This window comes from Platalea leucorodia (assembly GCF_965183815.1).
Source record: "Platalea leucorodia genome assembly, chromosome: 13".
Classification (NCBI taxonomy): Eukaryota; Metazoa; Chordata; class Aves; order Pelecaniformes; family Threskiornithidae; genus Platalea; species Platalea leucorodia.
In genome coordinates, this window is record NC_138835.1 from 7287802 (window position 1) to 7313450 (window position 25649).

General features: G+C 43.7%; 3 protein-coding genes across 3 annotated transcripts; 1 reads left to right on the plus strand and 2 right to left on the minus strand.

Annotated features, from left to right (window-relative positions):
- Nucleotides 1-517: 517 nt before the first annotated feature.
- Nucleotides 518-10118, minus strand: CSTF1 (cleavage stimulation factor subunit 1). Its single transcript, XM_082326206.1, has 7 exons — nt 8955-10118; nt 8235-8405; nt 7310-7505; nt 5581-5858; nt 4573-4770; nt 3599-3989; nt 518-2077 (listed from the first exon to the last, which is right to left on the minus strand). Exons 1-7 carry the CDS (start codon nt 9072-9074, stop codon nt 1818-1820), a joined length of 1614 nt encoding a protein of 537 aa, XP_082182332.1. The 5' UTR covers nt 9075-10118; the 3' UTR covers nt 518-1817.
- AURKA (aurora kinase A) lies at nt 9979-17198 on the plus strand. Its single transcript, XM_082326207.1, has 9 exons — nt 9979-10051; nt 10643-10727; nt 11657-11939; nt 12538-12616; nt 13335-13526; nt 14218-14356; nt 14742-14890; nt 15520-15694; nt 16338-17198. Exons 2-9 carry the CDS (start codon nt 10653-10655, stop codon nt 16521-16523), a joined length of 1278 nt encoding a protein of 425 aa, XP_082182333.1. The 5' UTR covers nt 9979-10051; nt 10643-10652; the 3' UTR covers nt 16524-17198.
- Nucleotides 17199-17543: 345 nt separating this feature from the next.
- Nucleotides 17544-25369, minus strand: FAM210B (family with sequence similarity 210 member B; the record flags this gene model as incomplete). The annotated part of the gene is made up of 3 exons (XM_082326232.1): nt 17544-20311; nt 21794-21966; nt 25208-25369. 3 exons carry the CDS (start codon nt 25367-25369, stop codon nt 20095-20097), a joined length of 552 nt encoding a protein of 183 aa, XP_082182358.1. The 3' UTR covers nt 17544-20094.
- Nucleotides 25370-25649: the final 280 nt, after the last annotated feature.

Here is a 25649-nt window from a genome sequence, read left to right on the forward strand (position 1 = left end):
CCATTTAGCAGGCTGGCTGCAATAGCAGAGGGCTGCTGGCGCTGAGGGAGCTCAGCATGCATTAATAACTGCGTGCCAGGACTTCCCTTTTCCCTCCCATCAAGCTCTGGTTCTCCCTGTTTCTCCACCAAAAAAAGCCACCAGAACTGCTATCTCATGCCTCCCATGTTTCTAAACTTTTAGAAACTTAAAGGGAGGCAGAGGAGGAACAAAGAGGACTGCTAAGCCTAAGAAATGTTTTGCATAGCAGTAGCTTTTCAGAGGAAAATTGAATTTCATTCTCTACCTCTTTTAAAAAACCACCCCCCATTCCATACTGTAAGTCTATAGTTACGTCCCAGATGTAACACAACAAACTAATTCATCAAGCTGTAACGTGTCCCCAAAGACATGGCCTTCCAATGCTCAATTCAGTTCTCCTTTGTTATATAGAAAATTAATACATTTCCTTCTTTATATATTAAATAACTTTTTAAAAGGTAATCTTTATTTAAATACAGACAAAACCTGTACCCTCATCAGCCCTTGACAAGACACTTCATCAGTGGTAACGGAAAGTTAATCCAGCAGTAAGAACAACCTTACATTTAAAAATCCTCATGGAAGCAAGTGCTGAGCATTTGACTAAAGGAAGCCTCCCAAATGTGAAGCCCAAGAGCACTGTACAAGGACGCCTGAATGAGCACATTTAAAACTTTGCACAGGCAACTATCTGTAAAAATAAGTAGTGAATTTTCAAACTTACAGAAGGTTTAAGCACAGAGTTTCTTAATGATCTGTACTTCTGTTGAACAGAATGAGGCCTGGGAAACTTGGACTGTTAGAGATAACATGGAGACGAAAGTGAGTCTGGGTTTTTGAATAATAAAAAAAAATAATGTAATTCAAGTGCTGTAACAGACTTTAAGAATTAAAATTCCTCAACAAAATGAAGCAAAGTGACATTTCTGCAGTACATATACAAAAATTAATATGCACAACAGTTTCTTTCTTTGAGAGGATACTAAAGGTCTCTATAGCAAAATTATTCTCATTTTCACATGCTGCAGCGCTGTCACATTTTACAGTTGCAATGTGGATACTCCTTGACAAAATTATGAATTTACTTTTGAGGTCTCACTTGTTAAGATAAATTTCAAAAGACGACAAGATTTCAAGTCTGAGCTTTAATACCAGAACTAGAACACCATTTCTTGAATTCATCTAAACAATTTAAAATCCTGTTTCAAGTTCTTATGGCACAAGACTGGCTCAGAATTGAAGGTTCACTTGGCCAATTAAAAAAAAAAGAAAAAAATCCACCAAAAAACCTCCAGACTAAAAGATACAAAACAGAGCTTTACAAAGAACGAATCAGAACTGAAGGCAGCTTAAGGCTTCATTAAAGTATTTGCCAAGTTCTGCTGTTACTTGTGTAATCCATTCTTTAAACAGACTTCAGTGGGATTGCACAGATACAATGCAGAGCAAAACTGGCTCATACTGCCCAGTTTGAGCAAGATACAGTCACATTATCTTTCACGGGATTTAGAAAGACAGGAGAACAAGCTTAATCCTTCCTGCAAGGATCACTTTATTCTCCCCCACACACTCCTTGAGTACAATTAGAGATGACTTACAAAAATTAATGCCACACACACTAATAAAAAAATTAGCGTGGGGCAAAACTTAGTCTCAGTATTTTGATATTTTTCTGCCACGTTTGACAGAATTAAAAAACAGACACAGCACGGCTTTCATCTAGGCATCTGTTGGCAGTACAATCAATACAAGATGATATAATGAATCTGGATAATCACTGTTTTACAAAGCTGTCCTTAGTCTGTCGTCGACCTTCTGTACCAAAATCTAGCCCTGTAGTCGTCGCTGCAGGTCATGAAGCCAGGATTGGTAGGAGAATGGACAATACAACGGACAATACTGTTGTGCCCAAGAGAAAGGAGATTTCTCCGTTCAGCAGTTCTTGAATCCCAGCAGCAGAGACTTATGGTCCTTTCATCTGGAAGCAGCACATAATCTTCTGTGTGGTTGAAGACAGCTTGTGTCCTGTGTACTTGTCGTCCACTCAAACCAGCTCCTAAATATATGCAGCAAAATATTAACCCAAATAGGATCAGTTTTAGGAAATTTCCAAAGACCTAAGAATAAACCTCCCATAAGCATCAATTTCTGCAGTCTGCAAAGGAGTCTTATCTTCTCAGTTAGCCTACCACTTCCGCATACAACAGGTGAATCAATAATGAATATTCTTTTGTAGTTATATACGTGGTATATTCTAAAATTTCTTAGAGGACAGAAAGCTTAACTACTCCAGCTGTGTCAGTCAAGGCCAACCACTCAGTATGAGCGCAATCACTTAACTTTAAGAGCACTTTTGCCTTACAATTTTTGTACGAGGCTTACAGCTGTAACTAGGGGGAAAGACCACAGATAGTAGAATACGCAGGTTCTCATTATCAATGACAACTTCTGCTTTTAATGTATATATCACATGGCACATTATATGACCTACCTCGGCCATACCTTCCCTCCATAGCCTTCAAATAAAATGTGTGTTTCATATGTAGGCATTTACTTTGCAAGGCGCACACCCGCATCCTACCTGATATTTTGCAAAACTTTATCAAGGAGGTGCTGCACCCTGCTGGTTGAGAGCAAAATAGAGCTAGCATACAAAAAGGACCGTACACATCCCAAAAGCTGATACACAAAATTGTCAACATCCTCTCCTCTTTCCTGCTATGACTCCTAATGCTTAAGCGCATTACTGCTTAACCCAAAAGCTTCCCCCATCACAGAGCTGCTATCGTATGCAAAGCTTCTACATCCTTCACCATTTCTTAAGTCCTGCTGAGATCAAAGCATGGTGTGGTCGGCATGCTCTGAGCATGACTACCTTGCACACAATTACAGCCTTGGAAAAAAAAAAAAAGAAAAAAAAGAAACAAACCAGCTGTAGCTATTTTTCAGAATATTGCCACGGCTTAACTAGAGCCGTCTTTCGCACAAGAGTCTAACGGTTAAAACAACTGCCCCAATAGGTTGAATTCCCCCTGTCTAGGTGGGTACTGTGCAGGAAAGTGGCCTGACTCTAGCCAGAAACGGATTAGGTGTTAGTTTCAACCCTTCCAGTTTAAACTGTGCCCCTAGTCTAGCAATAAATAGAAAAGTCACAAAATCAAAACTATCACCAGCAAGAAAAGCGATGATGCTGTATTGTTTTAATCATCACTGTTTCTAAAACACACTAAGGAAAAACTAAAGAACAAACCTTCTGCACGAATGTCCTAGTCCTTAGGGCTGTGCTCCTTTTTACTTTTCCCTAATATAGTGATAACTTCCCTCCAAAGCAATGGAGTAACGATGTCAGAAAAGTCTCCAAAATCGACTCAGACTAAATATGTTTACACTGATTGACATACAAGAATCACAGCTTCTCTTCTGGAATTAGTCTACATTAAGTGTTTTCAAAAATTTACCCTCGAAGCAGCAGTCTTCCATTGCTTTTAAGAATTACTATTCTTCTGACAACATTACGACCCCTGCCGTGGGTCAGTACCTGAAAAAGAAGGTACCTGGAAGGTCGCCTGCCACGTACCTGTGTATTTGACCAGTGTTCGACCAGTGGATATCTCCCATAGTTTAGCTACAGAGTCTTTTCCACTTGACAAGATATACTTTGAATTTTTGGAAAAAATAGCAGAACAGACTTCAGCTCCATCATGTGCCTTCTCAAAAGTAGTGATACAGCGATTTGAAACACCATCCCACAGTTTGATGCATCCATCCTTACTTCCTGTCACATACATGTTTGCACTCGCGTTGTAATTTACTGAACATATAGCATCAGTGTGCTGATCTTGAGGATTGCAAGACACAAAACACTGGAAAGTATTGATATCATACAGTCGTAAAGTAGGGTGCTGGGTACCAACAAGTATGAAATCTCCAGAAGGGTGAAAAGAAATTGAGCGCAACATCTCTGCTTCCTGTTTGATCAAAAATACATAATTGGTGTAAGAAAGAAAAAAAATCTGAAATGGAAGTGTCAATTCTGGTGGCATTAAAGTGCTCAAAAACTAGTTAAATTATCAGTTAGCACAACGTGTTCCGTTTTCGCAAAATAGAAAATGCTTCTTATAGGATTAAAATGACAGGCTACCTTTAAACGTATCATAGTTTTTGTCCTAGAGCAGCTTGCAGGGCCCGCTCATTTTTGGGATATGGCACAGAAGTGACAGGAGGCTTTGTCAGCCAGCCACACACCCCAAAGCCCACCACCACATAATCCCAAACTCTCCTCCAAAACAATGATAATATAATTGACTTCAAAGTTACCCATATTAGATTTGGTCTAGATTAACAAAAAGCAGACAGGCACTAGATTTAAAGAATATAGGTAACCATTATGCACGAAGTCTTAACACGTCATTACCATAACGTCTGCAAATTTTGTAGCTGCATACTCCTACGTACCTAACCGCTTACAAACTCAGACACAATTCAGCTCACTGATACCTCAGTACTTATACATTCAAGCTTTGGTTGCTCTGAACTGGTATTGTATCTAACCTGTATATATTTGAAGGCTCTTTTGGCAGAAGGTTTTGAATAATCAAACAATTTAAGTGTGTAGTCCCTTGAACCAGATGCTAGGATCTGTTCTGTTGGATGAAAAGCTAAACACGTAACTTCATCCACATGATCATACAGAGTCCGAATAACGGGGTGATTTTCCATGTTTTGCTGTGCTGTCTCATTCATCATGACCTACAAAGAACATTCAACAAGTTAGAGTGTTAGAAAGCAGAACATGCTTTTGACAGGAAAAGTAGGTTTTATGCTTGCCAGAGTGGCCAAACAACAGCTGCCTTTCTGACACATGACTAGGCACATAATCACTATTACCTTAATTATTTGAAGGCCCACTGTATGTCGTTATCAGGTAAGAGTCCTGTATCTTTACAAAGGTCAACTAACTTGCTCAAGGACAAACTAGCTTCAGTAGCAGAGAACTGGTGCAAGGAAACTTATCACCTTCATAAACAGCCCAAATCAAAATACTGTATTGCCCTAAGAATTAAGGGAAGCTGTACCAACTGGGAAAACTGCAACTTTTACTCACGCAGGATACTGCTGAGAATTTGGTGTGCACTCTGTGAACCCCCCCGCCCTTTTAAACTGCTACCCGATAACTGTGTCAGAGAAAAGCTGAAGCAAGTAAATACGTATTCTGTGAAACAGTTCTGAAACACACAGCCACTGGAGGCTGTAGAGGTGAAAAGTGTAAGTGGGTTCAAAAATGAACTGTGTTCATACAATACAGCACTTATCAGCAACGATTAGAAGCGATTTCTGGCTCAATTCTCTAGACTGCTGCCAGAAGTTACACAGGTATACTTGCCCTATTTCTTCTTCCTTTTCTTCAAGGGTACTTTATGAGCCGCTGTTGGAGTAGGAAATACGGCGAGACAGATATTTAGTCCAACCCACTGAGCCAGCCACAAGGCACAGACATGGCATGAAACAGACAGCACCTCAAGAATTCACAAAGTGGTTATGATTCAAGTCATATTTTACCTCAATAGGCATAGCACTTTTGGCCAACATTCTCTCTGTATCAAGAATTTTTATTGAGGCATCAGCAGATCCTGTAGCTATTAACTGTCCGTCTCTGCTATACGTAGCTACGCGACACGGTCCTTTATGAGATGTGACATAACAAGTCTCATATTCAGAAGCCTCGGGAGACATGGTCTGTACATCTGCATCAAATTCCAAGTCAATTCCAGTGCCTGGAGCTACCGTATCTGACCGTCCAATTGCATATTGAACAGCACTGTCATCGTTCTCCATTCCTGAAAAGAGAGAAGTTGATGCACTTAAACCAGGTTAACCTTCTCCTTAGACAGATAGGCTGTGGCCAGATCTATGCTACAGACTTCTGTAACAGCTACGAGACAGGTTTTAGGAGAGGCAGCCCCTGCTGAACAAAGCTAAGCTAGCAGAGCAGATTTAGTTATACAGCCGTACTTCTCCTGAGAAATGAGAGGTACTTTGGCTATGCTGGAGCAGAATACAGCTCTTAAAACTAACTGTGGAAATAAAACCAGCAAATGTTGTAGGATGGTAAGTACTGACAAATGCACTGACAATCAGTTACTGAAGCCACTGACAGGCCTCTAGTCAGCTTTTCACAGAGGGAGAAACAAGCCCCAACATTATTACATGAGATTTGAAGTAAAAAAATGAAGCATTTATTGATTCTTTTCTGTTTTATTGCATTGAAGAAAAAAAAAAAAAACACCCCACAACTATCCCAGCATTGTAAATGAAAATTTTTACTCCTTTTCACACCCACTCTACAGAATTTTTTTTTAATTTTTTTATTTCCAGGATGCATCTACAGAACAAAGACAGTTCAGCACTGGAAGCGGTAACAGGGCGGACACAAGAATTTTCAGCTATGTGCCCAACTGTGATCATCAATTGATCAAATGCGATAGAAAAGTTTTTGTTGCTTTCATCTACAAATTGCAAGTCTAGCACTCTGATTTCAAACAGACACAAGACTTCACATATTTATACTCTTGGAACTCAACTAGTTCAGGCAGCAGAACCAGTTCAGTTACAATACAGAGAAGACATGATGTTATGGCTAGACCTCTTCCAGTAACTTAGTCAGCTTGTTTCAACAGCAGCTCAGGCGTTTTGACTACATACTGCAGCACAGATGTACTTTCAGAGAGAAAGATACACAGAGAGAGAACAGGCGATACCTCTGCTGAGACCCTAGACCGTGAAGCTTATTTGCTTGAGACTGATATATAAAGGCTAGTGAAGATTGCCAATGGAAGGGCTTGCTCCCTTTCCAACACCGTCAGGAAGAATCATATAGAAAATATTTCTAAAGTTGGCAGAGAACTGCGTGGGTCAGTTTTCTATTAGGTCTGTGGACTCAGTGATCCCGTTTACTGGAGCGTATTTTTAGAAGGTTGCCAGTCACCCAGGACCCTGGCCAGGTATTCTTATATGTTACAAGAAGTTCAAACAAACGATTTTGACAACACTCGGTAATTTGTTTTGCTTTTAATGCCCACTAAAGACAGAAACATAGAACTCGAATGCCCTTCAAAAAAAGCCACGGAGGCAAAGGCTGTGTCTAAATATACAAAAATGTTATGCTATTACTAGACATAACCTTTACATAAAAGATGTCTTTTCAGTAACACTAACCTCTTAATTCACAAGGATTTAAGCCGGGGATTTAGAAACTGGACTTTTACGTTAGGTTTTTATTCCAGCTTACCTAACTTAATTAGGTGCAGCAGTTGTTCAGATGGTGCACAGACCGATTGTGGTTTTATCTCATTTATCAAGCCATTGGCAATATTTATGTATCCATCATATAGCAGCTGACTAATTATCAGTTTATAAAGTTGCTGACGGTCTTTCAAACTGACTTTTGTTCTATACATTGTGAGCAAGGAATGCCTTGGAGGGGCCTGAAATAAAGAAGAAAAATCACATACAAGAGAGTTGCATGGAACAGCCACAACCTTTAAATACAGCACATCCTGCTGAATTTCAGTGCAGACACCAAATACTACCGTATTTTAGGTAAGATTCAGAGACATAGAAATGAAAGACAAAAAAAAAAAAAAAAAAAAAAAAAAGGAAAACCTGTTGCACTTGGTTTGCTGTAGAAATGAAAATCTCGCCAATAAACAGAACACGAACTGTTTAAGGTGCAATAGAGAAGACAGAAATAATGCGGCATTAGTTAGCACAATGGTTCTGCCGGTATCTTTCACTCAGCCTCGCCAGCACCGGCGCGCCGGGCACCGGGGAGGCGACCAACGTGAAAGGCGGAGGGCAGTCAGCCGCCTGGCCGCCCTCACGCAGCCCAGCCCGCTCCCTCCCTCCCCTCCCGGGAGACCGCATCCTCCCCGCGCCTCCTCCCGCCCGGCAGACGCCGGTCCCCCGCCCGCACACCCTCTCCCGGCCCCGGGCTGCACGACCAACACCCGGGGCCGGGGACCAATAACCGGGCAGGGAGGGGGCGTGGGGGAAAGGGACTGAATGAGGGCGGGGAGTGCTTAGCCGGTCACAGAAAACGGGCTTCCAGCGCCGGCGGGGGGACGGGCAGCCTCGGGCGGGAGCCGCGGGGGGGGCGCCCGGCCCGGGCAGCGGAGCCGAAAGCGAGGAGAGCCCGGAGCGGCCCCGGTACCTACCGACCCTTCCTTCTGCCTCCCTCGCTCTCCCCCTAAAATGGCGACCGGAGCCCGGAGCGCATCGATTGGCGGCGGCGGCAGGGGAGGAGGCGGCGGCGGCGGCCGGGCCCGAAGAATGCTCCTCCGCGAAGGCTGCTGCATCGAGCGCCCGCAAATCGATTGGAGGCGACTCTTGAAGGGAGAGAACGGCACCATCACATGACCGTGACACCTCGCGCGCGCGCCCGGGCACAGGCAGGGCCCCCCCCGCGTCACGTGACGGCTGACGCGCCCTGGGAGCCCCCGAGCGGCGGGGAGGGGCGGGGCGCGCGGGCGGCCCGCGGCGGGGGTCCCGCGCCCCTTCCCCCGCGGGCCGGGGCCGGCGGAGCCGCGCTCAGGGCGGCAGGCGGGCGGCGGGGCCGGGGAGCTGCGGGGGTCGGCCCCTAACGGGAGGGTGGCTGGTGGCGGGAGGAGGGGGCCGGGGCTCTTTTGTGTCCCAGCCGCAAAGCTGCGAAACGCCGCTCGGGCCGAGCCGCCGGGACCCCGAAGGCGGGGAGGCGAGCGGGCTGTGAGATAGCAAGTTGCTGGCACTGCTGCTCGGCGCTGCAGGCCTCCCCGGCGACGGCAGCCGCTCGGGCGGCACAGCTGCAAGCACTGCCCGCTGCCAGAGTGTGCGGTCTCTCAGCAGGCCGAAAGCCCGTCCCGGGAGCACGCCACCGCCCTCCCCAAAGTCCTACTCACGTCAGCCTCAAGAAACGGCAGTCGAAGCGGACGCGGGTCAAGGAGGGGGGATGCCATGCTACCCATGCCCCGTGGCAGCTGACGTCTATCACATGCTGCAGCCACACGACGACCTGACATCTTCTTTTTACCTATCCTGTATCACTTGTAAACACCAACACACACACCAGGGTCGCCTTCGCACTTGTTTTCAGCGCCGCAGAGACAGTTAAAAGTTGCCTTCAATCACGGTTCTTCAGAGGCCCAAAGTACTGAACCTTAGTTTCGGCTGCCGCTTGTCACTCAGCGGCCAAGGTCCCCCTCACAGGCGTGAGCAGGACCACTCGGGCAGCCGGCAACTCAGACAGCACAGCAGCCTCACACTCCTCGTACGCTGCTACTCACGAACCGCGCTCACTGACCGTCCGCTGCCGGCGTCGTCCCGCTGCCGCTCAGCGTCTCCTCGAGAACCTGCGCGGTTTCGGAAGCTACCACGGGCCGCGGGTCGCCGCCGGCGTGACGCGAGGGGTCCGCGGGCTGGCGAAGGTACCTCAGGCCAGGCGTCCCTCCCCTGGCGCGCCGGGCTGTGCCGAGGCGGGCGTCCCCTTCGCACTTGTCCTCAAGAGCCGACGGCACGTGGAGCGCTGCCCTGGGCCGCACGTCCGGGCGAGGGCAGGGCAGAGGCCTGCTTCACCCCTCCGCCCGTCCTCCCGCTCCTGGGGGCTGCGAGCCGCCGCCCGGGGCACCTACCTCGCCGGCCGGACACAATGGCCCCCGGCCCCACTCGCGCTCGGCTCCACGCGAGGTGGCAGCACCGCCTCTCCCTCGGCCCGGGGCGGCGGGTGCGTGTGCGGAGGAGGAGAGGGAAGAGGCCGGTGCCTCGCAGGATGCGGGACTAACCTGAGGCCCTTCCCCCCGCCGGCGGCGGCACGCTGCGAGGCCTCGGTGGCTGCGAGGAGGGGATGGGAGTTGTAGCGCTGCCACAGGTGGGTGGTCTGGGCGTACGCGATTTGCGTAACGGAAGACCCGGCCAGGCAGAGACTTCGCGGAGCAAAGTGTGTGAGCGGGGCGCCGATCCACGCAGTTGGAGTACGGAAGGCGGCAGCGGCGGACGGACGGTACGTAGAATACGCATGTAGCGCAAACACCGCCCTCGGGGCGGGCGGGCCGGACCGACTCGGGATACGCAGCAGGCCGCCGTTGCGCATGCGCCCCGGGGGCTCACGGCGACGAGGCTGGGCCTCGCAACGAGCGCAGCGTGCGGAGAGCCAATCGGCGGGCGGGCCGGTTGTAAAGGAGCCAATCAGCGGGCGCGAACGGCGGGAGAGGGGCCAATGGCGAGGGGCGGTAGTTTAAAGGGTATTTAAGGGAGGGCGGTTTGAATTCAAACAGCCGCGGCGGCCGGAGGGAGCGGAGGCCGGGGGTGAGCGGGCGGCCGGGGCGCGACCCGCGGGCAGGGCCGCGGCACGGGGGGCCCTGCGGCCGGCGGTGCTGGCAGGGACGGGCCCGGCCCGGCCCGGCCGGTGGGAGAGTGTGAGCACAGGCTGGTGGCGGCGGGGCCCGAGAGCGAGGCGGAGCGCTGCGCCCGGACGGTAGGCCCGGCCCGGCCCGGCCTGGCGGCGTTCGAAGGGGGGGACGCGTCTTGACGAGGAGCTGCAAGACGCAGTGTTTTCTGTGGAAGTGACCCGTTCTCTACGTCTCATCCGTAGGCTAAGCTGTATGCGGCTCTTCTCAGGCACTATGGATAAGAACACGAAAGAGAACCATTCTGGATACCCCAGCCGTGTGACGAAAGTAAGTGACTTATTAGGTTGGTGGGCGTATTTTTCCTGATCATACAATAGCTACAGTCTTCAAACTGTCTGTGGTGATTATTGTTAACTGTACTAAGTAACAAAAAGCGGGAAAATTGTCTTGAAACAATGTTTTCTGTATGTAGGAAACAATTGCCAACTTTATCTTTCAGTAGCTTTCTCTTGGAGAGAACAGTGCCCAAGGCTTGCTTCTTTTAATTGCTAATATTGGTATTTCATACTCGAATTGGAAAATCATCCTAATACTTTAAGTATAATCTAAGATCATTTAAAGAGAGAGTAAATGTGTGTAGGCAGTTTATTCCAGATATGGTTTCCAAAAGCAAGCATCACGTTAATGTCACTATTCTCCTGCCCATGCAGGAGTACTTAAGATCACCTTGGTTACATATTTTTGTATATAGAAACACAGACACTTTCTCATTATTTTAACTTAAAAACAAAGAGGTATACAAGCATAAGCTACCTTCCCTTAGTGGAAGCAAAAGATTAAAAGCAGATAGCTGAACCTTACTAAATAAACTTGCTTTGTTCTGCTGAACTCCCGGTGCAGCGCAAGGTACATCAAGATGAAGAGCATTAAAGGGAGAAGTGACTCAAAGCAGTTTATGTTTTCATAGCAAGGGTCTGCTGTCCCACCACCTTTGGCTGATATTCTTCAGATGTGTGTGGAAAAGTTCTTCTATAAGCATTATATATAATATATTCTATAAATAAGCTTGTTGACAAGAAAAAGCAAGCAGTTTTCTACAATGTAGAAATTTAAGAATGTTTTCATTCTTAAAACATGAGATCAGAGTACCATAACATCTCCTGTTAATGTGCTTTGTGGGTTTTTTTTGCTCTACTGACTGGGTAAAGGTTATAGTATGCTATGCTACAATTAATATATACTTTTTCTTTTTGAAGATTGCTAATCCCATTGGGGATGCCCCGAAACGTGTCCCTGTGTCTCAGCATTCTGCCCAGAGCCGGTTACTGAACTGTGGAGTTCAAGCACAACGTGTTCTGTGTCCTTCAAACTTTCCCCAGCGAGTTCCTGTACAATCACAAAAATCCGTACTGTCAAACCAAAAACTGTCTAATAACCAGACAACACAGCAGCCCCGACCAAAGTTTCCGGCCCAGCCAACTGCTAGGCCTCAGGTTCCAAGCAAGAGCAATGAAAAACCTCAACAGGCTCCAGTACCTGGTAATTCTGAAGACGATGTACATGTAGTTACACAGTTGTAACACTTGGGATGCTTCTATGCTATGAAGCAGAGTGCAGTGCAGAAACCCTAAAGCTGATGATGATGATGTGAGACAGTCCTGTAGAGAAGCACTTGGTTGTGCCCAGAAACAGAATGGCAGCACATACTGCAGCTTGGAGGTCACTGCACTATCCTTGTTGCCAGGATTGCCCATTCAGAGCCAATATGGGTGTTGAAAAATTTCCAGATGCTCGCTAGTCTGCTGTGAATTAATGTAATTGGCACTCAGACATCACAGTTTTTCCAGTACTCATGTTAATCTCTTATATGCAATAATACTGTGTGGTTTTGGGGGGAAGCTTAATGGGTGTGGGTTTTTTTTTTTTGAGAAAGCTTTTAAAATTACATTTTGATAGCACCGGTAACTGCTGTGCTGCTTTGCCAATAGCAAGCTACACTAGGTTGTTTAAAATGTCATTGAGTGTATTCTAAGAACTGTTGCAGATACTGCACGGAGGTTAGATTTGCTCCTATGTGATTTTTTTTTTTTTCTGTATGGGTCTGGTTCATAAAGCTGATCTACTTCTCTCTATATAGCAAAAAATTCTGAAGCAGAAAGCACCTCTAAACAGAAAAACGAAGAGACTGCTAAAAAGAAAAATGAAGAGACTAAAAAGTAAGTTGCATGCCTAAATTGTTCTAGCTAACTGAGTCCTGTTGGATTAGGCTTGTTTTTAACTTCTAGGACTTTGTGCTGCAACTAAGTTGCAGCTAAGCTGAGGGCTACTTGAGCCCCTTGGTTGTGGAGACCAGTGGCCGTGTGCTTCACAGAGACAACAGATGAAACTCTAGGAAAGTTTAATTTGACCTGATAATTATCAGGAATGAGGACTTCCTGTAATCTAAAAACTTCTGGCTAAATGAGTAATAGCTCTTCCCCTGAGAGAACACCGATAGCTACTGCTCCAATCACAAGATGTACACTTGAAAACAAAGCCTCCTTCATATGCCTGAGAGGCTGGAGTCTAACTAAGGATGAAATTAGATTTGTAGTATGGCTGCCTTCAACAGTGCGATTCTGACGGGCGCTAGTAAGTACATCTGTATTGAGTGTATTGAAATGAGCCTGGCTTGGTATACACAGCTTTGACCGTGTAGTAGCGTGGTTGATGTTTGTATCTCTGTGCATACATTTCAGGAAGGAAGAGACTAGCTTTCAGAACTTTCTTTTGAAAAGTCTCTGTGTATTTTAGCCTCTTGGTGGTGTTCTCTTAAAGACTAAAATCTAGCTCAGATCACTCAGTGTCTATTGAACAGGAGCATTATTGATTGTGAACCTAGGAGTCAAAGCCCGCACCAGTATCTACCATTTGTAACTATCTTTTCTCTTGTAGGAGACAATGGTCTCTTGATGATTTTGAAATTGGTCGTCCTCTGGGGAAAGGAAAATTTGGAAATGTGTACCTGGCACGTGAAAAGCAGAGCAAATTTATTCTTGCACTGAAAGTGCTCTTTAAAACACAACTTGAGGAAGCTGGTGTAGAACATCAACTACGAAGAGAAGTTGAAATACAGTCTCATCTTAGGTAAAGTTCAGTGACCAGCTACACTCTTTGCTTTGTTTGTGTTCAAATAAACAAAGTAACCTTGTTTATGATAACATATCCTGTTGAAGAAGAGAGTAGTTTCTTTTTAGACATGTGACACCTTGAAATTGCTAGTTAGGATTCTTGCCTTTCTGCACCAAGATTTACCTTTTGTTTAGGTTGCAATGAAGTAACCTCTGGTAACAAATCTTCATGTTACAATAAACCCCCCTGTCTGCTGCTTGGATTTATGTTGTAATGGCAATTTCTCAAGACTCCGAGCTTGTTTCTGGTATTCTGTTTCCTGGAAAATAAGCCCAACTTGCTGAAGAAATTAGTTGTTTCATGGAAAGTGTTTAAAGTGTTTAAGCTTAAATTCCAAACCCCATAGGAATTGGCACCTTCAATGGTAATCTACTCTTCGGGCTGCCGTAGAAAGGCATGTTCAAGAAGATAGGAATTAGCCAAACGCTTGGCCAGCTGCTTGCTAGTAGGCAGCCTTAAGCTGCTGCTCTGATAAATACCATCTCTCTGCTATGAAGCTCTCTTAATGGATGTGTTGTGTGCTGAAGGAACACTTACAAGATGTTCAAGTTCCTACGCTTGCCTTGAAAGAGGGGAGGCAGGAAATGGAAATTAAAGTTACATGGACAAACACCTTGTTCAGAAGAATATTTCAATCTTTTTGCAGGCACCCCAACATTCTCAGATTATATGGCTACTTCCACGATGTTACAAGAGTCTACCTTATTCTAGAGTACGCACCTCGTGGAGAAGTCTACAAAGAACTTCAGAAGCTTACCAAGTTTGATGAGCAAAGAACTGCTACTGTAGGTTGTTCTAGCTTCTTGTACATTACTTGGTCTTCATATCTGGAATATCTGCAGTATAAAGCTAGCTCTTCAGATAAAGTTTTGTATTCTGTTGTGCGAAACAGCTTCCTCAGGTGCTAGTTTTCTTGTGTGCTTGTAATGAGGAATGAGTTGGGAAGACAAATTTCTGCACAGCACTAATACAACGGTGTTCAGCATTGCTTAATGTTGCAAGTGCTTGGTCACTTCAGGCAGAGCCTGTATTGCCAGACTTCAAGGCTTTAAGGAATAATTGCTCTAACTTAAACTACTAATCATGCTTAGAAAAGGCTATACTGTAGCCAGATAAGCTAGAGCGGCAATGTCTTCATACTTTAAAGATTTGTTCTCTTTCCAAACACAGTACATCACAGAACTAGCAGATGCCCTATCATACTGTCATTCAAAGAGTGTGATTCACCGAGACATCAAGCCAGAAAACTTGCTGCTTGGCTCAAATGGAGAATTAAAAATTGCTGACTTTGGATGGTCTGTGCATGCTCCATCTTCCAGGTGAGAATGCAATATATATCTTATGCAGTGAAATACCTCTGTAGTGAAAACGTTAGCTTTCTTGTCACGCTTACAGTTGTGGAATGGGGGTAAATGTGAACTTCCTAAAATACCGGGAACAAATAGTTTAAGAACTGGGCCACTGCAGCAAAGATCTTAATAGTCAACTGGTGTAGCAGAGAGGGAGTGTTTTTATCCTGTTTTTTCAACTTGTATAGTTCAAACCTTGCTGAACCTGAAAAAAGTGAAGAAGGTTGGTGTACACTTGTAGGGTTACAGGGGTCCCTGAGAGGACAGACCAGCACTTGTGTTCAAACATCACACTAGCAATATACTTAAGACATTTCCTTAATTAGTCTGAACTGCACCTGACAAAGGAAGACTGTATTTGATCTAGTGAGTGATGAAAAAAAGGAAGAATAAGAATGAATGCAGTGACCGAGATGCTTTAAGGCAAAAGTAGAAAACTTACTGCTGGAACTTCTTTACCAGGTATTCTGGTGGTGCTGAGTCTGTCCAGGGTAGACTGCACTGAGGTACAGATGATTGCCACCATTAGCTTCCATCTGGCTCTTGAAATGGATCTTATAATTGCCATAATCAGTAAATTAACTTGGACTTTTCTTCAGGAGAACAACTCTCTGTGGGACACTTGACTACCTGCCTCCTGAAATGATTGAGGGAAGAACACATGATGAAAAGGTGGATATTTGGAGCCTGGGAGTTCTGTGCTACGAATTCCTTGTAGGGAAACCACCTTTTGAAGCAGAAACGTACCAGGAAACCTACAGAGCTATTTCTAGGGTATGTGCCCACGCTTACTTGCACTAGCTGAATTGTGCTGCCTTTCACTTCTATTGTCTTATTGAAGCTTAACAAATGGTCATCTTGAAGAAGGGCACGTATTATAACTAGAACTGTAGCAAGACAATGATATGTATAAAACTAGATCCCTAAAGCTGTCTTCAGTAATTCAGTAGAATGACTGTAAGAGACCTTAAGATATCTTGCCTTACTTCCTTGGTTCTACCCTGTTTCTGCCTGCATCTGAACTTCTACCTCTTCCATAAAGCAACTAACCTTCTCCACATCTTTCCTTTTCTAATTTATAAAATCAATATTTTAACATTCAAGGTGTTACTAAAAATACACAAGCTTAACTTTTCCTGTTGCATACCCTAGAAAGGTTCCAGCAAACAAATTTTGTTTGAAGTACATTGAAAAATACATTAGCTTAACTTTTACAAGCAGCAAGAACCTTGTATTCTTCAGGATTATGATGAAATTACTTAATCTCACCTCAATAGGCATGAGGCACATAGCCCACAAGGCTGACACAGCTTTCCTTTCTGGATCTACTTTGGAGGGTAGAGCCCTCTCTCTTGCTCTAGTTTGGTTATGGCCAAAGAACTCTTGCATCATCTTTCGTGTCCTTCCTTTTCCTTAGGTGGAATTCAAGTTTCCTCCATTTGTAACAGAAGGTGCGAGGGATTTAATTTCAAAGCTTCTGAAGCACAACCCATTCCATCGACTGCCCCTGAAGGATATACTTCTTCATCCCTGGATTACAGCAAACTCTACAAAGATGCCCAACAGCAGAAAGAGTGATGTTGCTGCCCCATCCAGAACATAGTCTTAGCAGGGGTAACCTCATGGGATCAGCAAGGAGTCTTGTACTGTGACTACTATAATGCTTACAATAGGAAAAGCAGGTCTTGGAATCCAGTGGCAATTGGAATGCAAATCTTTGGGTTGGCTGTCTTAAACTCTAATTACAATGTAAAATTATTTGACATTTTAGCTGGAGGTCGTGGAATACTTAATATACTTGAAATCCAGTTACATGTGGGCCAGGTTTGTTGATGTAAGTATTAAGCTGTTCAAGGCTCTTATGATGTGGTCTGTCCTGATAATGGTTCATTGTTCCAACAACAAGAGGAAGGTGTCGTTCTAGCTTATTGAACAGTGCAATATCCCGGAGATACCTGCCTCCTAACTTATTGGGCTGCTAAGGGTATCATAACTGTGGTGTAATATGAAACTGAGTGAGGCGAATGCATTTCTCTGTGTCCTATGAAATGATGTGTGCGTTATTTTTCTCTCTATTTCGTCTTAAATGTGAGCACTCAACTTTTAAAATAAAGACTTGTTATATACTGCCAGCAGCATGGAAAGGTTCCTTATGGCATTTATCATTTCCACTGGCTGTCTCTTAACCACCTGTCTACCATCAGTACAGCTTGAGTCTTCACCTACGATCACAAAATAAGTTTACTTCCCACCTCTGTCAAAAAGGAAGCTGGTATAGAATTCTTGCTCAGAGTGCTGGTGCCCCACAGTCGATATGGTCACTTCCTACTCGACACTCCCAACACAGGATTACAAGGTAAGTACCAAATGTGTTGCTACTTAACCTTGTGGGTTTTCTACAACCACTAAAATCTAGGCCTGCTTTTTTTTTTTTAAATGCAGTCATTCAAAGCACTTCTAAGAGAAAGGTTGGGAAAGTATTGTTATCAAACAGGATATGTAACAAGAACATCTGGTGTTGTAAGACATTATTCCCTGAAGTGTAGCAAGGGGTCAGGCCACTCAGCACTTGCCAAGAAAACATCCAAACCAACTATTTTCCAGTAAAACACTTCAAGCAAACTAAGAGAAAGCAATTTATTATATTTTCATAATAAGACTTTAAGGTCATCTTCACTATTTTACAAACCACTTTTAAAAAAATGATCCTTTTACAAGCAATGATTCTAGAATTCAAAATATATTCTCAAATTAATTTAAAATATACTTTGCAAAAAACTTCATCTAAACAAATTGCCAGTAGTTTACACAACCATAGTTCTCTTAATAGGTAATCTGAATTCTGGTCATAATTTAAATGAAGCTCTCTTTCTTTACTGGAAGAAAATCTCTAGTTAGTGCTGGTGACTTAACTTTTAGGTGATTCCTGCTTTACAGAAAGATTTTTTTTTTGAAGAAGAAGAAAAATCTTGAATATTCATTTTCTATCAACTTTAGGATAAAACATACTTATCAGGAATGACTGATTAAATGAAGAAAACAAGGCTGCCTTGTCATTATTCTGGAGTTCATTATTCTTGGTAACAGAACATTGCCCTAAACTGATACAAAGAGAGAGGGCATGTAAGGAAAAAGAACCCACACCACGAGCATCTGTGAATAGGAGAAAAAAAAATAAGCGCAAGTAAAACTTGCTCTTAAGACTGACTGGCTATGTTTGTATCATACATCAAGCCTCTAGCATGCATACCTGCTCGCTGCTGCAACTGTTTCCATCTGAAGACACGAACCCCTCCTTTGGGCTAACAGCACAGCCCCCCTGAGACCAAGCCCTTGTCAAGGGCTGCTTTGTTTTCAGGTGGCAGTCTCCAGTAAATCTTGCTGCCACAGAGTAGGGGAAATAAACTACATCTCTTCCCATTTTCCCTGGCTTAGAGAAAACTTCTGATGAATCCACAAGTAGCAATACTACAGAGGTACGAGGATAGATGTGGCTGTGACTCCTCTTCCTAGAGCACAAACTCTGCTTGCTCACTTGGGAGCCTGAGGATCCTCAGAGCAGGCAGCCAGCCAGCCTATGGGCTGGGTTTCCCGAATGGGAAAGGAGTTAGGGTGCACTTTAATGTTATGGCTGAGTGGAGTTAATAAGTTGCTCATAACAAAAAGAAATTACTTGCTCCTCCTTCCCTCCCTCAGCCAACTCTCATCCTAACCACATAATTCCTTCCTCTCAATTCACTACACTTCACAAAAAAAAAAAAAAAAAAAACAAACAAACAAACAACAAAAAAACCCACCCACACCAGGGTAACTTCCCGCTATTTTACTTTAATCAGATTCCTGTATGAACAGATCTGTCAGAGCCACCTTGGGGTATGGGTAAGCACAAAGCCAGAGAAAGACAACATAAAAAGAGCAGACCTGGAAGGAGGAACTGATAGGAAGGACTGATAGATGTGGCTCGAGCTATCTCACAGAAGCCCAGTCCTAAGTCTGAAACCCAGGTTTACCACAGAATGTTACAGTGACTACCTAGTTTTGGGATCCAGCCTTTAGGTTAACTGAAAGGTGATATGTGAATATATGCATGTGCAACTACATTCTAATAGGAATAGTATCCAAATAAGGAAATGAAAAGCCCCCAGTTGTACCTCTAATAGGCAGATTCAACAGTCTGTCAGACAAAAGCACAGGAATTGCTCTTGAGAAGCTATGAATTGTGATGTCTGGACTTCAGGTGCAGATTTGAGTTTCATCCACAGGAGCAGAAAGCTGCTAGGGTTAGTTTCCAGATAAAAATGTGTTGCCAGTACAAAGCCAGATGTCAATACATTAAAAACCCACAGATACCTTGCCTCTGACTTGATAATCTTTGGAATATGTTCACATAGGAGGTAATTCTGGTTACACTGATTTCAGTAGACTCAGGATTCCTTCTGAGTCTATAGGCATAAAAAAAATTAAAAAAAAAAAGACTTTAGTGAGGCCAGTTCCTAGCCTATAAATAAAGCAGATTTTCAAACAATAAAATCTTGAAACATGGAAGCACCACGAAGGAGCTGTAGTTTCAGAACAGTGCATCACCTACTCTGGCTAGAACAATTGTCACTGTGCAATAATTAAGCGTATGGGTACTCCCACTGAAGTTAGTTCAGCATGCGTGTTGTATTGTAAGACTGGGGTCATAATACATGCCTTCTATAACAAAAGAAACATCCACCTACCACCTTAGATTCCAATATATACACTTACCAAAAGAACTATTCGTATAGTAGGATATTGTTTATTCCAGACTATTAGGAAGAGAATCTTACTCTGTTTCCCAGCTACACAGTAATAAACAAATGCTGCCACTCTATTTTGACAAGAAAAAAATTAAGGCCCAAAAAGCTAGATCATAAAGACCCAGAACTGCTCATTGTCAAGCATTTATATTACCACTTGCAGCAGAAACCAGATACCATTTTAACAGTTTTTTCTAAAGAAGAGGTGGCAAAAGGGAAAGGAGGACAGCACAGTGTAACATTCACCTGAAAGAATAAGTAAGAAATGCAAGAGGAGGTCAGTGTTAACATGAATCCAAATAAGTCTTTTAAAGAAATTTAGCAATCATCTGAAAAGCTACATGGATATAAGAACATTTAAAAAACAGTGTAAAAACCAGTAAGAAATCATCATGGATTTGGGGCAGGAGGTTTGAAGAAACCAATCTTCCGGCAGTATCGGACAATAAATGGCACAGAAACTATAGTAATGCTGATTCGTACTGGAGCAAACAATTTGTGAATAGCATATGCCAACACAAATGTGCTTGTACCAGCAGCCATTTTCGATTGCAACGATGATTCACTGAAACCAAGTTTGAAGAGAATTGCAGTCATATCCACACCACTGGGGAAAAAAGAAAACAAGATTTTTTAGTTTATTTTAAGGTTGCACACTAAAGAATATAAATTAAAAGTGATATTTTTCCAAGGAATTTAACATGGCATACTTCCAACTCTGGAATTTATGTTTAAATCTAGATGTTGTTAAATAATAAAAACAATGAATTCTTTCAGCAGTAGCAGCTCAAGTTACTTCTGTAGTAACAACACATGCAATATTTTCAGATGCACTTTTTTTTTCTTTTAAATTGACAAGTTCCCCGTAAAGTCAAATATGTTCTTAGTTTTACAACTGTACAGCTGCAGTATGTGCATGGAGAATACTCAGTCCCATGCTTAACCTTCTGATAAATAATCTATTTCTCTACTTTTGAATTTTAAAAGCGTTAGAAATTTGTGAATTTGTGTTGGAAATTCATCTCCCCAAAATTTACAATAAAGTCTATTCTGTACCTTGATGAAATTTATCACATAAATATAGATCAACCCAAACCAAATAAGGTACCTGTTGTTAGGCTTAGAGAGTTCTAACAGAGGAGTACAAAGCTGTTAAAATGACAAGTATCTAAAATGTAGCAAGTATTATGGATCTCCAATAAGCACTATCCACCAAAACCATTAATATTTTAATTCTCTATAGACACACCAGTTTTCATCAAGGCTCCTATGTAAGTAATTTTCCAAAAGTAATTTTCCAAAAGCAGTTATTGTAAGCTTTCCCCCTTCACTTGCCAGTATAGTATCTTGTACCTGGGAGTCAAATCATACCTGAAGGAAAAAATTTTCATTGTCACCCTGTGCCACGATGTAGTCAACGAGAGAAATCAGGCATTTACATATTCCTACTGAAGTCAAGAGTAAGCAGCAGGGAATGTTTTGAGAAACAATGTGTTTCGCTGTTTCCTCAGTTGAAACACCTCATACTCAACAGACATATCTGTAACTGATGCATTCCCACCAGAGGGCACATCATACACAATTTCCCACCTGACTCCTATAGGGTTATCCAGTATTTTCTTTTTTAATCTAATCCTGTTTTAGTGGCCGTTGCCTTCTGCAGTTTCAAATGCAGAAACTGAGTTCAACACCCAGAAAAATAAATTTATCTCTAAGCTCCAGCACTTTTGTATAGCTCTATCTGTACGGACCATACTACTGTTTGAGAACAAAAGATATCTCTTCAGAACAAAAATAAATTCTCTCATCTGCCTAGTTACTCTGGTGCAGTCTCTACTCCGCTGTTGTCACCTGCCCACCATGGACTGTAAACCTGTGCAAAAAGACTATGTACATCGATTTTCTCTCATGCCTGATGGGAGATTAGATCCATTTATGGATCCATCTGTACTCAAAATTCAGAAGATTACTCTGTATAGATCAAACAGGCACAGAGTACGTGTCTCCTTCCAGAAATAAGCACAATGGCAAGATATTTTTCTTGGCTAAACCACTACCTAGAGGCTACAGCCAACCGTACAAACCTCACCTTGACACAGCCAGGTAGAAGATTCCTAGAGATACTAATGAAATTCCAACATGGAATGAAACCCCTACAGCACCATATTCTTTAAAAACTTGTTTCAGTTGCTGGGATTTGTTGAGTTTCTTGTTTTCACCACTGGGATCCGTGGCTGCCTTTTTGGGGGATACACCTGCATCCTAAAAAGAAAACAATTAAAAGTATTTATTAGCATTAAGCATAATATCATATTCTAGTCAGTTGAACCAATCTGAAATAATGAAAGAAGCAGCTTGCATACAGTGCCATTCAGAATGCTTTGGGAAAGACAGTAACACACTTTTGCTCTTTCACATCAGGAGAGCATATGCCTGTGGCAGAGCCCATGCAAGCTCCCTTCTCTCAACTATCCATATCAAAGGGATGCACTGAGCTTGGTGCAAGTTCTTACACAGTGCTAGTTTCATAATTAAAGAGTTCTTATAGTCCCAGTCTTCCATTTGATCCAAATGTGTGCCAAGGCACACCCACACAGTTGCTTGAGAGATGAGACTGAGGTGCCAAAAAGATCTTTGCTTACACCCACGGCTCAGCTTTGTACACAGTGAGTTCTTCTAACAGAGCTTTTTGTTCAAGGGCTAAGCAGCTGATGGCACTGGAAGCCTACATGATACCAGAGCGATGCTGGCTTACTAACAATTTACTGGCAGAAGAGGCCCAACATTTAAGTTCCTATAAATCACCCTCTGTAGATCAGCTGAAAAAAGGAAGAGCTGGGGAACTGCTACTGATGACAGCAACAAGCAATACTGTACAACAAGCAATACACAGAGTAAATAATAGTCTAACTTCACTGAAAATGTTTGTCATAGTAAAATGTATTGACAGTGTTTTATCTGGGTAAATTTAAAGTGCAGAACTTCATACTAAAATATACCTCAAAGCAATCTGATAGTGCAATGCAGGCAAAGAAGGGCATATACGCTGCTAGTAATAAGACAGCCCTTGGATACCCCCTCATGCTTGCCATAGAAGAAATGCTAACTGGAGAAAGAAAATGTTTCCACAAAGACTTCAGGATTTTTCTCTAATTAGTGAGCAGTTGTCAGGAAAGATTAGAAGAGTCCTTTCTTTTCAGCTGAACTCAGCAGCAGTCATGACAATGCGACAGCCAGACCAACGGCCACGGCTGCCCACAGGACAGGTACAGCTGCGGAGAGCCTGGCACCATTTGTCCTACTGTAGATCGGTCCCAAAGCACACACATTAGAAGAAAAATACTTTTGATTAATCCTTGGACTTGGCGAGATTGTAAATTAGGATACAAGGCAGGCTCCTCTTACAACACTGATGGTAGGATGAACTTGCTTTAATCAGTGATTTCAACCATACCAACCACACCACCCCCCACAACCCCAAAAAACCCCTATGTTTGCTGCTGTTTTTCTCTTTTTAATCATAATTTGTGTTACTGCATTTCATTTTGACAGGAAATTACACTGATCCATAAATATGTATTTGCAGCTCAACTCATTCTGATTCTTGTATTTTTAAAATTTTCAAACAGAATGGATAATGTTAGGGTTGGGTATTTTTTGGCTCATGAGCCAAAGCAGTATTTGAATAGAAACTGAAACTTGACTAAGAAAGAAAAATGTCCAGTAGAAAAAGAAATCTTCTATTGCTTAAACCATGCAGTTTTAATACTAGAGGGTAAATGACAAAAAGATTCAAATATATATTTTTTGAAGCAAGCTAATTAAGCAAAAGCATGGATTCATAGTTAGATAATCTAATTACTTTCAGCCACTAGAAGTAATCAGATTCCATACATGGCTGTACTACATGGCTGCTACTTCACCACGTTTCAGAACTCATTCTCTCACTCTTCAGTTTTATTATAGGAAAGGGGAGGCAGAGGCAGAGGAGGGAAGAATACTGTTTTAACTCCCAGTCCGTAAAATTTAAATACTGAGTTATTGAATGGAACTAATTGAATAAACTGAACAAAATAGTCTCTTAATACCTTCTGCCAAAAGCTGTCCTAATGATGCAATCAACACCACATGCTTAGTCAAGAATACTCACTTATTCAATAGTGTGATTTTCTTGAAAAACCAAGCACAGTTTGAATGATATTTTAAGATTTAAAAGCTTATAGTGAATTTTTCATCCAAACAAAGATGATCATTGTCTATTTAAGGAGCCAAACATGAAGATTTTCTTCAGATAGCTGCCATGAAAACAGGAGCTGCAAATCTACAGAGATACATAAGCCCCAGAGGAACTCTGGGTCTTACAGCCACACTCGCAAGATGGATCATAAGGACTGAAAACTAACTTGTTCTCATCATCCAAGTACATTTCAATTCACTCATGCTCTCAGGCTCACATGCCAGGTAATTTCTGAAAGAAGCAAGATGTTGAAAAAGTACCACTTCAACAGATATTATTTAGACTACCCAGTACGGTCATGTCCTGAATAACGTACAACTTAGCAAAGAAAGCTACCTATTTTCCATATAATTTTGCTACAATATTTCTGCTAGAAAGCCAACTTTATTCCCATTGCTTAGACAAAGATTCAGCTTCTGGACAAACTCAGGCGTGAAAACAAATCTGAAACATCATGTTATGCTTTGTAATGAGGCTACAGAAAATAGCCTGAATATTAAGCTGTAGAAATTAAACTGTAAAGGAGGCTTTGTATGGAGAGCTCACATTCACGATCTTGGCATAAGCAGGTGTAAAGCAGGTCCCTGTCTCCTACAGAAACCCAGCATGATTTAATAATGTACTGCAGTGGAGAAAACTGTTACGCATAAGGCCTTCATTTGTTTTTCTCCCTGAGTCAATTCAAATTTAAAGCCAAAACAATGAATAGTACAAACTTATACAAATTTTTTCTTCCACTCTCCAAAAAATGAACCAAACAGTGAAAGCATGGTGAAACATATAATTAACCGGGTGCATGTTCGTATTTTATCTCTTAGCTAACAAAAGGGTGCAGAGCCAGGCACAGGACCCTTCTCTGCAGGCACGCCGCCAGCATGCCACCCACTGCCGTTTCCAGGGGCTGAAACCCATGACACTTTTAGAAAAACCTTTCAGCCACCGCCACCAGGAACACTCGGGCTTCCCTGTGTCTGTGTGTATTACTGAAAACCCCTTTTTTCATTCTTCATGACTCACCTGAAGCGCTCAAACTCTGCAGCCCCCAGGGACCCACCACCACTTAGGCGGTGCAGGCCAGCTGAACCCCTGATCCTGAAAACACCCCCAAAAGCTAGAAAACACTTCCAGACCAGGACAACTTGTGCTTTAAACAAAGCTACGATCCGCTCCCCGTCAAGGCATCTCCCTCCAGAGGCGGGCCCTGAGGCCGCGCTGCCCCCTCACACAGCGCTGTACCTCACGGGGGGCTCCCAGACACCCACCTACCTTGGCGGAGGTGCCGGCGGCGCATCGCAGCGTTGCGAGGGGCAGCGGCGGGCTGAGGCCAGCCCGGGCGAGGAGGGGGCCGCAGCCCAAGACCCGCCGGTGGACGGCGGCGAGCGGGCCCGCCGGCGGCCGCAGCGGGCCCAGGCGCAGCAGGCGGTACATAGCAACGGCAGCGCAGCCCCAACTCTGCGCGCCGAGCGGGGCGGGCGACCAGACCTGACAAGCCGAATACCCGCCCCGCCCAGCGGCGGGCGCCCTCCTCCTTAAAGGGGCAGCGCCCTTTAAGCAGGCTGCCCCTTTAAGGAGGGGGGCGCCCGCCGCCGGGCGGGCTGGCGGTTATGTGAGGGAGGGCGGTTACAGGCGCAGCTGCCCGCTGAGGGGGAGCGATCGCTGCGCGCTTTGGTCTGAGGGGAAAAAAGTCTCTGAGGGAGGTGCGTTGTCA